The following is a 14,844-nucleotide window of genomic DNA, read 5'->3' as shown; positions in this document are numbered from 1 at the left end:
TTTTTAATTATGGACCACGTAATGGCCTACGCTTAATTCCTAAAGTTTCATTTGCTTTGTGACGGTATTCGAGCCAAGAATTACGAAAATAACTTTCGACGAAAAACCATTTTATTTTCACGCGGTAAAACTATGGTAACTTTATATCGAAAATAGCGTAATACTTCCAAGAACTCTATCGAAGTTCTACTAAACGGGCTTCTTGTGGGAAACACCTATAACTAAAAATAACGACGAAACGTTTTCTGGGAAGAATATATTTTTTTCCTAGGAATTCGAACTCCGGTAAAATATTCTATTAGCATTCTATTTGAATTCTATAGGCGGGCGCGTGCGGGGCTCAAAGAAGTTTCCTTCTTTCAGGGGCAGGGGTAGGGGCGGGGGGTGGGAGGGGGGACATTGGCCAGATTTTCGTTTAAAATTCAATCTCTCCTCGGAATAGGTGTCAGTCACAGGCCTTTTTCCGGGAGCTAGGGGTCTCCGAAAGTCCACTCTCCAAAGAGAGCGAATTGAGCCTTAGATAAAAAAAAACCTCGCGAGATCCCTTCGTTTGTCGGAAGATGGCTCTGGCGTCGAATGTTTCTCTCTTCTGACAATTCACTTTCCCCCGTTCGCGGCTTGGTCTTCGGCGAGGCGCCTTAGCTTGAAAAGGCTATTCCGTGAAACTCGGGGTCCGAGCTTCTTCAGTCGGTATTTACCACCGATAAAAATATATATAAATATATTCCTTAATTCATTTTTCCAACTGTAGGCTCTTTAAATTTAATCATTTTCCACTTTTTGAGTTTTTTTCATCCTGCGCGTATCGGAAAACCCTGTCCTACGTGATTATAATCAATTTTTCATTCTTTATAAGGCAACTGATATTTTACCTTTCATTCGGTTGTTTATTAAACGGTTAAGATACATTTTGTTCAGCCTGTAAAACTTTATACGCACCGTTTCTACGAACGAACGAAACATTTCAACACAGCGGCCAACTCTATCCTCTCCTTTACGGTAAGTTGCTTATCGTTGTTTTCTTTTTCTCTTACCAACTAGAACAACTCCATTCCATAAAGGTTGGTTACGTTATTCCTAGATTTTATAAATATTCTAGAATTAATTTATATAGCTAGAAGATCCAACATTTACCATCTGTTTTTTGGATTGAATTTTTATTTTAGGAATTTTAGTTTAAGCATATCCTTTAAATCGTAATTTTGGAGTTGAATTATTTTAAATTCCTAAATGATGATAGTCCCACGTAAACACTAAAAAGTTAATAATTCTAAACTACTAAAAATCTAAGGTCGGTATTTCTTTATTCGCAAACCCTGAAAAAATTCCAAAAATTATTTATTTATTGAACGACGTCAATACCCTTATAACGAAACAAAAGGCAGCTCTTTTCTGACAGTTTATCCCAGTCGTTAAAGCCATTTAGCCGAAACATCACGTTGTATTCACGTGTCCCAATTGTCAGTTTGGTCAACGCTGCATCCGTATCATGATGAACTCTTTTGAAATATCGAAATATGTCATAACGCGCCATTGAAGATTGTAATAGCTCAATTACTTGGCTCGGGGCTCCGATCCTGACGTTCCATCAACGTGTTCTCTTATTTCTTTGTTCTTTTTTCTTTTAATGGAAGTTTAGTAACTAGCACGACGCGAGCGCGTGCTTACTACGCCTTGTTTCGCGGAAGCAACTTCGATCAATCACTCGCGGGTAGAAAAACCTCAAAACAAAATATTAACAACCCGAGAAAACGCTAAGACAAACCGCTTATATGTTTCCCTTCTCTTCCCGTTGGTTGTATCAAATTACGGTCCGAACAATATCGTTCTCGGAAAGCCCCCTTTTCGGGTCGAAATAGATTGATTTCGATAAGCGTCATATCGAAATTATTGTTGTAGTTTTGGTCGGTTAAAAACCCCGCGTGTTTTTCTCCGGGCTAAGGTTCTTAACGTTATTAATAATGGCCTTTGCCCCATCTCAGACTTTTTCTTGCTATTTTTAGAAACGTCATCTATTTTATTGCGGGTCCGGATATTGCCACTTACTCTGCGAGCTCGTTTTGCAAGCTTCGAAAACGGTTCATATTATTTTTATTCCCGATATCGTTATGACCCTAGTACCCGATTTACTCGTTTACTACCTTCCTCCGGTTAACGAACTTTCATACGGCTTTTAATCGGTTATCCTTCTCATACAAACGGTGTAAAGCTGACGGATAAATCGTAGATCAAAAATAGGCCAGGCCCCTGTAGAAGTGTTCGACCCGCAACGCACCAATGTCCAAGGTGAAGATAATTTACAGGCTTTTCCTAGATTTAGCGAGATAAATTACTAAACTATATACTTCCGTCTACTGAGAGATATATTCCTCTTTGAAAGGATTACCTAATGGATTAAACCCATTGACGTCCGAAGTAAAGTTTAATAATCTCTCTCGAAGAACGGAACCCAGTGATGGGCATTTTAGAAAATTTGGTGATAACTCTCACTCCATCTCATTTTCGTTTCTAAAATTTTAAACACAAACTCATCTCTTCTCACCACCGTTAACTAACTTTTGAGCTCATCTCCTCTCATCGGATTTCGCTAATTAAACTAACCTCGAGCACACTGCAGCTAGTTTGGTTGAAAAATCTGATTTAATCTGACGCTTCACGTTTATGGAAGTTATAAAATATCTCCTTTCAGTCTCCTCTCTCTGAAATTCATACTTTCTGAAACTCCTCTCCCACTTTTCTCATTTTGAAGTTTTGCGCATCCCACCTCCTCTCAAATTCTCATACTGCTCTCACAGGGGTAGAACAACGACCATCACTGGCCGGTGGCCACGTTTGATTTACGGTCTTTAACTTCTTTATAATCTTCTAACGCCAGCATATTATGTTATTTTCGTTAATTGCACGTTTTGGCTTCGATATTGGCCAAAGATAAATAATTATTTTCAAGAACGTCATGTTTTTTATATTACAATTGTTTTTGTTTTCGTACATCTAAACTCAAACTCACCTCCTCTCACCACCGTAAATAAACTTTTTAGCTGATCTCCTCTCATCGCATTTCGCTAGATAAGCCTAAGAGCAACAAACACAGCACCCCACACATGGAGAAAGCAACCCGTCGAAAGTCGTTCGTTTTCTTGCGTACATTTTTCATTGGTTAGACGCTTTAGCGAATGCTGCCGTCGGAAGGGAAAAATTCGGAAATTGTCTTCCCCCCGCCCGTAAAACGTTCAGCGTAAAGGTTCGTCCAATGAAATTTGTACACAACGCTGCGTTAGCGTGTTTAAAGGCTAGCTGCGTTCTCCTCGTGTTTGTGGCTCCTAGGTTAAACTAACCTCACTCATAATCCAAATACTTTCTTTGAAAAACCCTATTTCCTCTCACTCTGCTCTCCCTTAATTGCGTAGCTTAGAAACTCATCTAACGCTCCTCTGAGCCATAAGAAGTTTAGAGCATCTCACCTCATCTCAATAGCTCTCATTGATCTCACGGTGAGAAGAGAGTGCCCATCACTGGCCGAACCTCGTGAGTTGACGGTACTAATTGACGGAAATGGCCGTGACTATCCGATCAACAAAGCACCCATTCTCCAAAGCGGGCTACAAGAGACGAGTCAGATCGGGTTAAAGTTTAGATAGGCTTACGGAATAACGCCACGCGTTGTTTACTCCAACGACAATCTTTTCAATTCTCAATCCTTCTCGCATCACACTCCGAAAGCCTTAAACGCCATTGAGAGGACGGAAGTGAAGGCGCGAAACCACGTCCTACGGAATTAAGTCTTTTACAAGTTCTTCCTCTGGTACCCGAAAAATAAACCATAGGTCAAACCACCGCGATATAGGGGGGTCAGCGACTACGTGACCACCAATTACAGTTGGAATAAAGTCCCCCCTCTTCCCTGGTGGCGGAACTTCTTAAATGCCACTGGTGGTCTCGTAATCTCAATTACGCTCGCCCAAACGGATCAAACATTAAAAAAAGAAAAAGAAAAATTTGTAAAATAAAGAGCGTTCGTTCTAAATTTAGGCTCTAACTATTGTTGACGCAGGTCCGATTCCAGTTAAATTGTCATTAAGCGGGGTCCTGCGTGGCCAGACTTTGCCCCGCTGTTATGCTAATGAAATTCATCCTCCTCGAAAGGGCGCCACGCCAGCGCGGACATTCTTCGGAATCTATTAACGGTGCTTAGTTAATCTCGGCGCGTTCAAAGCGAAAATAGCTCGAGAGGGGAAAAATGAAAATCGCGTGCTCTCGGCTATTTTGTCGGAGTAGTTTTTTCTTCTTAATTCTACATTCGCGGCTATTTTTCCCGCATTGAAAATAATTCCCCTCCCGCCGCATCCTTTTGTTACCGGATGACCCGACTCCGTATTCCAAATGGAGGAGCCATTTCGAGCGGCGAAATTATCATAAGCCAAAAGCCGTCCCCCCCCCCCTCCTCTCCTATTCTCCATTTTTACTAGTTTGGTTTTCGGCTCTTTTTCTCAACCGTTCTTACTGTTTAGAGGAATAATGAAATGAAAGAGTGGGGACAGATTTCTCCCAAATTACTTCAAATTAAATTACGTACCGAGATTAACAATAAGGAAGTTAAGAGGCCCCGGGGTCGCGATCGGGAACGAATAGGCTTCCACGATACATCGCGCGCGTTTCCTCGGACTAACTTAAACAGTACCGTCGAATCAGTTTGAAGTTCCCGTTTGTCACTTTCTCGGGGCTTGGCTTAACCTCGATGATGTCCGCTTTTAGCTTTTAGCGTATTTTTGTTTTTTCATTTTCGGAGGGGGAGGGGGGAGTTACTTCGGAACCCGAGTCGTAGCCACTCGCTAAAAATAGAAGTTGTTCTTTTCTTATTTTCTCGATAAGAACACTGCGGGTGTTGGTTGGGTGGGATAGGGGTACCTTCTTTGAGTTCCTTAGCTAGCCTCGATCCGCTATTTTTTTTCCCTCGAAGATAATATATTTTGGAAACAAAAGGCGCGTAGCGGTACACGTCGAGGTTAATTACGGATGATTATCCGCTCATTTTCCACACACGGTTAATTAAACTTGTTTTAATTAATGAAACGCTGAGGCCTGTCGGGTCTAATCCCCGTCGTTAGTCAGAGTCGCTCTGGTTTACCTACCTCCGGGAAAAATAAATTTATCTGTTCGGCTGGGCACCCTGGCTTCTTTGCCACCTTGGCCGCTCTCCCTAGCTTCCTCTCAAATACGGAAGAACGGGACCACAGCCCACTCGTAGGCCTCGACATTGTTTTGGCTTTCGGGACTTTAGAAACTGTCCTCCGCTTAATTGTGGTTCGTCTACGTTTTGAGAGATGGCGGTAATAAAATTAAGTAGTTTTACGGTCCTCTATGACTCACTAGGCCTAACGAATTTAGCGTACGCTTTTCCGCTAATGGTCGCGCGTAGAGATACGTATCAGACTGATCTTAATGCCTCGTTATATTTCCTTTTAGTGACTAAGAGGAATTTGTCGGACAGCGAAGCGCGCTTTGTTACTGAGAAGATAAGGACAGAAGGATTAACAGCGGCAACGTCGGCGGAAGTATAAATAATGCGTCGTTTAATGACGGAAGTGATGACGTGGTCGCTCTTATTGACGGTCCTGACGGCCATCAACCCCTTGACCACTCTGGAATGTCACAGAAGGGAGTATTCCTACAAAGCCATTCGAACGGACCATTTGGGACGACAGTGCTGGGACTACGTCAAGACCATGTCTTGCTGGGGACGATGCGACTCCGGCGAAGTATGATCTTATTATCTGAAACCGCCAATCCAGCGGGCGGGATTCGACACTAGGAACGACTCGAATTAATGCAGTGTTACCTAAATGTCACTTTTTTAGAATAAATAATATTAGTGGCAAAAAGTGGTAAATATGGCAAAAAGTTACAAATAGTGACTAATAATCAGTAAATGCATTTAAATGATGTAAATAAGCCAAAATAAGTAATTACCGTTAGAAATTCTGGCTATTTTATTTAATTTCATTTAGATTTTTACTCGAAGATCTATTTGGTCCGAGTTTCGCGTTATTTTGTTTGCTCGAAGTAAGTTTTTTAATTTCTTTAAAAATTTTTAGGGTTTAGCTGTTTCATCCCTTTTCTTAATGGACTAATCTACTTATTCGCTAATTTTATCATCCTAAGTAATTACAAGTTTATTTCACAAACGTTTATTATCATCAAAAGTATTTAATATTGCAAATTCAACAGTTTAAAATTTTTTTAATTTACCTAGACTTGATTGGTGAGCCATAGTTGATATCACTAGTAAACACTGAAGGTAAAAATATCTGTCACAACTTAGGAAAGTAACTTGACTAAAAGGAGTAACTAAAGCTTTTGCTTTTAAAATCACAATTTAATGGAAATATTGAATTAACTCTTTTAAATATGTAGCTTCACTTACATGTGAGATAATGTTTCAATTTTTCACAATAGAACCATTAAAAACACCATATGTAACCAGGCCCGTCTTAAGACCTTTTGGGGCCCTGGGCTAAATTATTTCTTAAGAACTTTTTGATCCCCAGCGGTCAGCCTTTTTATGTCCGTTGTCTAAATTCAACTACACAATAATCAAACCAAAACTTTTAATTTCAAAAGTATAACATAGGCCTACTGAAAATAAGATTTTAACTGACAGTAACTCTGTTAGGTTTTAGAAATTGTTGGTACCATAGGATACGTGATGTGGCGATGAGTCAAATTACTTTATACGTAACTAAAAGATACGTAATATTAAATTAGCATAAATAATATTTAACAAACTAAACCGTTATCCCTAGAGTAGAGACTGTTTGGCAAGCCTTTCCGGGGCCCTAAAACTGGCTGTGGGCCCTGGGCTATAGCCCATTTAGCCCATGCCTTAAGACGGCCCTGTAACATAATTACTCATAAGTATGCCACTGTACCTTTATTCCATTCAAAAATCTTCACTAACGGTTTGTTTCACCACGTAAAAAGGTGGACTACGTTAGATTTTAATTTTTATTCATACTAGTAATTTTGGGAGTCACACTATTGGCTAGTAACATATTTATTTAAGCCAATGGAAAACCTCGAAATTGAGAAGGAATTATTTGCGTCGAAATTTTAGTCAGCCCAATGTAGCTTTATTGAAATTTATAAACTCGCTCGGTTTGTGCGGATGAAGTTAAATTATGAGTAATTTAGAAAAATAAAAGGTTGGGGAAAATGACGAATAAGTGATTGATTTCCGAAAATGGAACAAGTCGTCGAAATGGGATATTCCACCAGCGTTATTAAAACAAATATCAAGCCTAGAAGTGTTAGGCCTAGGCTCAAAAGAATCTGCAAAGACTCCAACCTTGTAGATGTGCCAGAAAAGCTCAACCTGAATTTCAACTATTTTTTCCAATAAACCCGCTTCTTTTATTTGACATTGCAAATTTATTTTAGAACGTGAGTGTCCGAGAACTTCATTAATTTGCAAATTAATTACTTTCACAGAACTTGACACTATATTGTAGTTCATTTTAGCTCCTAAGCATTGGTTGTTCAAACCGGTTTGTTTACTAAAATAATGGCCGTCGGTTTATCAGACGTAGAGCTAATTGAGCGACGGCATTATCGGCATTTGAGATTTGATGACGTCAAATATTACATCAAATATGACGTCAAATATTACGTAGGATACGGATGACGCAATATCGGTGAAACAAACCGTTAGTGAAGAAATAGAGCTAGTGGCATACTTATGAGTAATTATGTTACATATGAAAACACCTTAAAGATATATAGCAGATGAATTCAAACTCATGAAAAATCGTTGAAAAAAAGCCAAAAAAAATAACTAGATTGGGCTATAATTGAGTTTCTAGCCCAAAACCTGGCAACTAAACCAGTATATTTGTCTAAAATAGCACCAATATATTTTTCCTTTGTTTTATTTTTATATTTTTATTAAAATTTATTATTTTATACGTTTGGCATATTAGCCAGTAAAAGTATTATTCGCCAGGTCGGTATTTACCACTTTTGCCACATTATTTGACACCTGACATTTACCACTTCGGAACACTGCGAATTACCCAGAGATATATATTTTTCTTTATTAAAGTTCTACTTTTATTGAGAAATATTGCCCTATATTGATACTCGATACCCCTTTTTCGTTGTTTTCGTGTTCAGTTTGGGAACGTAGAATATAATATTCTATAGCTTGATCATCTTTGGTTTTTATGTTAATAACGTTTGTTTGGGCCCCAGTCGGTGTGGCTCGATTTGGATAGTCATCCGTGTAAATTTAAACCTCCGTGTGGAGAAATATCCATTTTCTTTAGAGATAGGCGTTCCTAAAATTTCACTTTTTTGGAATAAAGGTCATAAATAAATAATGGCAAATAATGGAATATAGTGGCAAATAGGAAAAATAATTTTTTTTCGTATCTGTATTACATGGTAATTGCTATAAATTTTAGCAATGAATATAAACACAAAAATATTTTATTGTTTTACAAATTGTTTCAAACTTTTAATCATCTGACCACGAATTATCTAAAACAAATATAAGTGAGAAAAATAGCCAAATATTTAATATGTTTACGGAAAAAATATAATAAATAGTCTAATTCTTGGCAACCCTGCTTTCGATAATTACAGAAATAGCCAAAAAGTGTTTTTAGCTAGCTTATTTCTTTTCAAAAATGTATTATATTTTTACATTTTCTAATATTTGCCACTATTTGTAAAATTGCCACTAAAAATCATTATTTGCCATGACACTTTTTGCCACTATTTACCACAATAAATGTCATACCACCCCGGAACATTAAGTGGTTTCTTTTCGCCTGTTCTCGGACTAAAAGTGTACTCTTTTAACCCTAAAACGTTTTATTCGCCTGTTCCGCGGATGAGAATTACTCCGCTCCATAAACTATTCGTTTGTTCCGGAGTATTAGGGCTACTCTTTTTACTCCTTCTGAAAAGGAGGTGTAAAGGAGTAAATCGGATTTTGTAGTCTGCTAGCCAGAATTTATTTACTAAAAAGGCCGCAGGCAGCCATTTTGGAAAAACGTTTTTATTCCGACTCAACTATTAGAATCGGAGTAAAATGACGTCATAGCCTTACTCTACTTACCCTACTTCGAAGTGGGGTGGGGTAGTGGTTAGCACTTTCGCCTCGCAGCAAGAGGAGCCGGGTTAGATCCCAGCTTTTGGCACTGGGTGAAAACTCGGAACAACTCATTCCGCGTTGAATTTGCAAGTTCTCTCCCCATAAAAACCTGATTAGGTTAACGGCCATAGTCAGTGTAGGCTAGGAGCAACAAACACAAGGAGAACGTAGCTAGTCTTTAAACACGCTAACGCAGTGCTGTGTACAAATTTCATTGGACGAAACTTTACGCTGAACGTTTTACGGAAAAAGGGGAAGACAATTTCCGAATTTTCCAATTCCGAATGCAGCGTCTAACCAATGAAAATTGTACACAAGAAAATCCACGACTTTTGACGGGTTGCGTTCTCCTTGTGTAGGTACAGTAGGGTGCTGTGTTTGTTGCTCCTAGGTGTAGGGAGCTATTGGCTCGCGTGGCATGAAGGGCTTGCCACCAACCTACTACGTATTGTAACCGGGCCACCTGAATTTAAAAGCCTCTTGATATGACTTAGGCCTAAGGTGCAGTGCCTTATTATTTTTACCCCGGAACAATCGAAAAGAAACCACCTATAGACGCGACTCCTTCCGGATAGCGAATATCAGTAGGTCCCGTGGTTCAATATGAACATTTCCAATAACTGTCTTCGAGGCGAAAAAAAGTGCCAAAACCAAATTTGTCTTTCGTTCGTTTTTCCGTAGTTCGCGGACTGGAGATTCCCGTTCAAAAAGTCATTCCATCAAGTCTGTATGCACGAGAGGCGGCGCTTCGTGACGACCAGGCTACGATACTGTGACTCCGGAGTGGAGTCCAGCCTGCGCCAGTACACGGCGGCCGACGCCGTCACTTGTTCTTGCCGGCTGTGTCGCTCGTCAGACGCCAGTTGCGAAGGGGCCGGCTCGTCGCTCGTGCCCACCTCCACTTCCTCTTCACCCGTCTCCCATTACAACTCGGCGCTGCCTTACCGAAGGAGGACAGCGACACCCTAAGCGTGCAGCGCCAACGACGACCGCGAAATCCCTCCTATTACATTCAGACAACGCGATTCGTTTATTCTTTCATTTTTTACTCTTCAAAACTAAAATACGAAGACAAAAGAAACTTAACTCGCTCACTGGTTAAAACAAAACACTCACTATAGAATAAACCGAGATGAATTACGTGGGATTTCAGTTTTTTGTCACGTTTAAAGAGAGTATAACCCCTCTTGTTTGGTAGGGTGCGCTTAGACTGTACCGAGTATCTTCCACAAGCCTTGGCTACGTTCAGTGGGACTCAGCGGACTCAGCGCTGAGCGTTGATCTTACTGTACGCTTTTTTTAACTTCCGGTTTCTACGTCATGTTGCTCAACGAAGTCAGCGGTCGGAGGAGCAGGTTTTTCCGTTGCTCATCGGTGTCGTGACGTCATTCGACAGAGTTAATGGAGGGGTAGCAGACGATATTTTGTTCGTTAAGTCAGCGAACTATAAATCGTACAACAACTTTTAGATTTTTGTGACGTAGCGTTGATTAAAAGAACTCAACGATAAGTTCGATAACTCAGCGGTTTTTCTCCGTTGATAGTTATTGAACGCAGCCTATAATAGCGAGGGGCGGCAAGAAGTTAGTTTGTTCGGGTTTTACCCCCAAATTCCCAAAAAGTGTATACACCCTATCTAAACTAACTCCTTGCCACCCCTCGCTAGGAAGGCTTGTGGAAGCTACTCGGTACAGTCTAAGCGCACCCTACCAAACAAGAGGGGTTATACTCTCTTTAACGTCGTTATTTAACGTATTTATCATTTATCAAACCAATTTAGGTCCAATTTTCGGATATTGGCATAGTACGAATAGGAGATACGACACGAAATTGTCGTGTCGTTATAATCTAGTCAACGTTATCACGCTAATTCCTTCGTCCAAAGAATTATAACGTTATAAAAATTACGTATAGAGAAGTTTTCCCCCGTTAGTTAAATTCGTTTGTCTTACAGCGGCGCCAGTTCAGCCAGTCTGATAATGAAGATTAATGGGCTAGTGCGGGGGTGAGAGGCTTTTACCCAGTTTTGACGGCTTATTTCGCGAACAAAATCTATTATTAGAAATTTTTCGTTTGGAATTTAAATTTTCTTCTAGTCAAAATTGAAAAATATTTCAAAAAGTTTGAAAAAAAAATGGAACAATCCTTCAAAAGTGTTCCGACGAAAGATACGGGGTTTTGTTTGACGCGTACGTTACCTCGAGTTATTGGCGTTAAATTAAACAAGAATGCGTTGACGGGGGGTCCCCGCCAAATTCAAACAGGTACTTCATTATCCGACTGTCACTATAAATTTATTAGTCCGTAATGTTTCTCGAAATAGGCCAAAATACAAATCTTTTAGATAGTCTACCGTACGGAGATAGTTCACATTTTAAACGAGTAAGGCGTAAATTTCCTTTCCTCCTCCGGCCATTGTACTCCTAAATCGAAATTGCACACTTCCATTCCGTATAATATCATAGGAAAAACCGACATATCAGAATTTAACAAATATAACTCCAACAAATACTGATTCATATTTTCACCTTACAAACATAAATACGTGAATATACATACATATATATATATATATTGTACCATGCACGACGTAGCTATATAAGAAACCCAAAAAAAAACAGTCTAAAACGTTTTCGTCCCATTTGTCAAAAAAGTACGTTACGCCGTGACGATACAAAATAAATAAAAAAGACGGGTCTTACGTGTTTGTAATATAAATGTAGAAAACAAAAAAACAAATTTTATGTAAAAAAAAATATATATTACTGTAAAAAAGTTCCCTATGAAAATAAAACCTTCACAAAAATCAAAATTGTCTTTGTCATATCATAGTGACACATTACGCGTTGTGTTTGGTAATTTTAAAATATTTCTCTTTAGATGGGAGGGGACGTCTTCGGGGGAATGCTCAAGAATGGAAAAAGGGGGGGGGGGCGGTAAAAACTTTCGTGTGAGGAACCGAAACACGCCCGTTCTATTTTTAGAAATTCATTCTAAAGTTAAACCCGAAGCAGACTGTACTGTCTCCTTGTCGTCGGCTTAGCATTCACCGTAGATTGGTATCGTTTCTTTTTATGCTTGGGAGAGAAAGAAATAAGATGAGTTTCATTCTGTGTTTTTCACCTGTCGGACGAATTTGGAACTACTCTTATAAAATACGCGCCCAAAAATGATATTGATTCACGGCCTTAAAAGGCTGTTGGTGTTGCCTCCTAATACGAGAAATGTAAGACGGATAGATCTCTTCCAAAGAAGGCACGATCCTATTGGCTTTCTTTTTCTTCTTAGATCGGCATCGGCTCCAAATAACAGTTATTTTCAGTTTGTCACAAATTACGCGCTTCCCTGCAGCGTTCGTGCAAAGCATGTTCTCTCAGATTTGGAACTTTATAAATAGAAACGAAATAAGGATAGGTTATTTACCACCTATTTTCAACTTGTTTTGATTGAGAGTCAATTTGTTTTTTACCTTTAAAAGGTCTTACCTAATATATCAACTGCTATTCCACGAGTTATTTTAAATTTAAGATTTCAATTTAACTCTTGTTTTAACGTTTAAAGTCTCAGTAGGTTTAAAAATAGGCCAATCACCTCCTTAAATATAGCTTAGTTTTCGAATAAATTGTTGGTCCTAGTTACACGCGCCAGCCGATTACCAGTCGTCCAGATTATTTTCATCTTTAGATTATTTTATCAGACTTTTCGGCCACCTGAATTAATGGCTTTAAAAGTCGCATGATGACTTAGGCCTTGGGTGGTGCCTTGGGTGGTGCCTTGGGTATTAGCCTAGCTGATTATTATTAATACTCAATTATTAGTAATCGTTTAATCGTGTAATTGTGAAATAGTCGAATATTTTCAAAAGTTACGTCCTAATAATTTCGAAATAAACAGATACAAAATTAAGTAAAGTTTATTTTAAGAAAAATCTCTTAAACTTGATCCCTTCCGTTGTCTGGCTGGACGTTTTAAGATTTGGTAACCGGAACCAAGAAGACAAAAATAGGGCCCTTAACCTTAAGCTTACGTAGGCTATTTTCAGAGGCGAAAGTTAATACAATGATTAGATTTTAACGAGTTATAAATCTACAACGGCTCCGTATGGCTTCCCTTCTCTATTCGAAATGAATAAAACGTGTTGGTGCCATAGTCGATGATAATTCCATTGGAAGTGGGAGAGGGATCCATGTCGTGATGAGCTCTCATTAAGCTTTTCGTTCTCCTCGCTTGAACCCAATCTACACTTAATTTCAAAAAGATATTTTCCGGTCTATTTATATATATATATATATATATATAAAGCTTGTATACCGTCATGATTGAAAGTTAATTGTGAAGAGAAAGGTACAGTTTTAGTTGGTTTTCAGTCATTGGGTCGCTGAGAGCTCGTTTAATTTCAACAAAAGCTCCTTAAACAAGGGTCGACAAGAGTCCACTTGGTTTACCGTGGCGAGATCTCGGGGATTAACTCGATCGAATAGGGGTCAAACTATATTTTCTTTTTCTGACCCCTCCCCCTCCTCTGATTCTATTTGAAGAAACGTATAGATGGCCGGAATGACCAATCAGAAGGGGGGTTAGAGGGGGAGTTTGTAAGCTCGCGAGTATAAAAGGGGAGCGTGTGATATGGCAGCTGAGTATTTTCCCATCGCCTTTGATGGTCACACTCCAGTCAGCCGAAAGATCTAAGGGTAAACGAAGAGACCTTCCCAATCTCAAATAGAAGACGAGCCTGGTCCGCTTCTTAACGTCGTAAGTAAAGGGAGTCCGACACGTAAACTTGGAAACCCGCAATTTCTCTGTTGGTTTTCGCCTACCATATTCCGCTTCGATAAAGGAGAAATTCGCCTAATTGGATGACGCCTCGAAGTCACGCTAAAATTAACTATGAGAGACAGTTACACGATTTTAAGCCTCTTTCACACTATTTTTTACCGCATTTCGTCTCTTCCGTACACCGAACAACGAAGCTGGCAAATTAGTAACAAGCTTTTGGTTTAAGTCAGTTACCAAAGACGACATCATTCATATATTACTATAAGTAACGTAACACCGATAAGTATGACCAAAAGCAAAAATTTGAGCCGAGCTAATTTAAGAGTAATACGCGAATAAGTAGAATAGTCCATAATGAAAAAGAATAAAAAAGCTAAACCTTAAACACTTACAAATTAATGCTTGTACCAATAGGTCTTCGAGCAAACATAAAAAATAGGTCTTAGAGTGAAACACTAATTAAACTAAAATAGTCGTAATCCAGATTTCCCGCACGGTAAAGATGAGTCCCAAATAGGACGAAACCGGTCTACCGTTGGAATTTCTGGCTATTTTAAAAAATATAATCTAAAATCTGCCAAAGTTTAAATATATTACTACCAAGAATGATAATACATGTAGATGGTTTTATTAACTTTAACTTATCATTCATTTCATTTAATAATAATAATCAGCTAGGCTAATACCCAAGGCACCACCTTAGGCCTAATTCATTAATTTAGGTGGCCGAGTTACAATGCGTAGGAGGGTGGTGGCAACGCGTTTTGAAATTATTAATTTTTAGGGTTAGCTTATCTTTTCGATTTAGATAGTCACAAGCTAGATTCCAAATAGGGCGAAACCGGTCTACCACTTGAAATTCTGGCTATTTAAATTCCATTTTAATTTGTTATTGACTCGAAGATCTATTGGGACCG

General features: G+C 39.1%; 1 protein-coding gene across 1 annotated transcript; it reads left to right on the top strand.

Moving 5' to 3' along the window:
• Nucleotides 1–839: 839 nt before the first annotated feature.
• Gpb5 (Glycoprotein hormone beta 5) lies at nucleotides 840–11,840 on the top strand. Its single transcript, XM_090181655.1, has 3 exons — nucleotides 840–999; nucleotides 5,464–5,756; nucleotides 9,833–11,840. The coding sequence occupies exons 2-3, from the start codon at nucleotides 5,562–5,564 to the stop codon at nucleotides 10,118–10,120; spliced, it is 483 nt and encodes a 160-aa protein (XP_090037781.1). The 5' UTR covers nucleotides 840–999; nucleotides 5,464–5,561; the 3' UTR covers nucleotides 10,121–11,840.
• The last annotated feature ends 3,004 nt before the right edge of the window (nucleotides 11,841–14,844 follow it).

Source organism: Leiobunum rupestre, chromosome 7 (assembly GCF_980474605.1).
Source record: "Leiobunum rupestre chromosome 7, qqLeiRupe1.1.hap1, whole genome shotgun sequence".
Taxonomy (NCBI): domain Eukaryota; kingdom Metazoa; phylum Arthropoda; class Arachnida; order Opiliones; family Sclerosomatidae; genus Leiobunum; species Leiobunum rupestre.
This window is presented reverse-complemented; position numbering and strand designations above follow the sequence as displayed.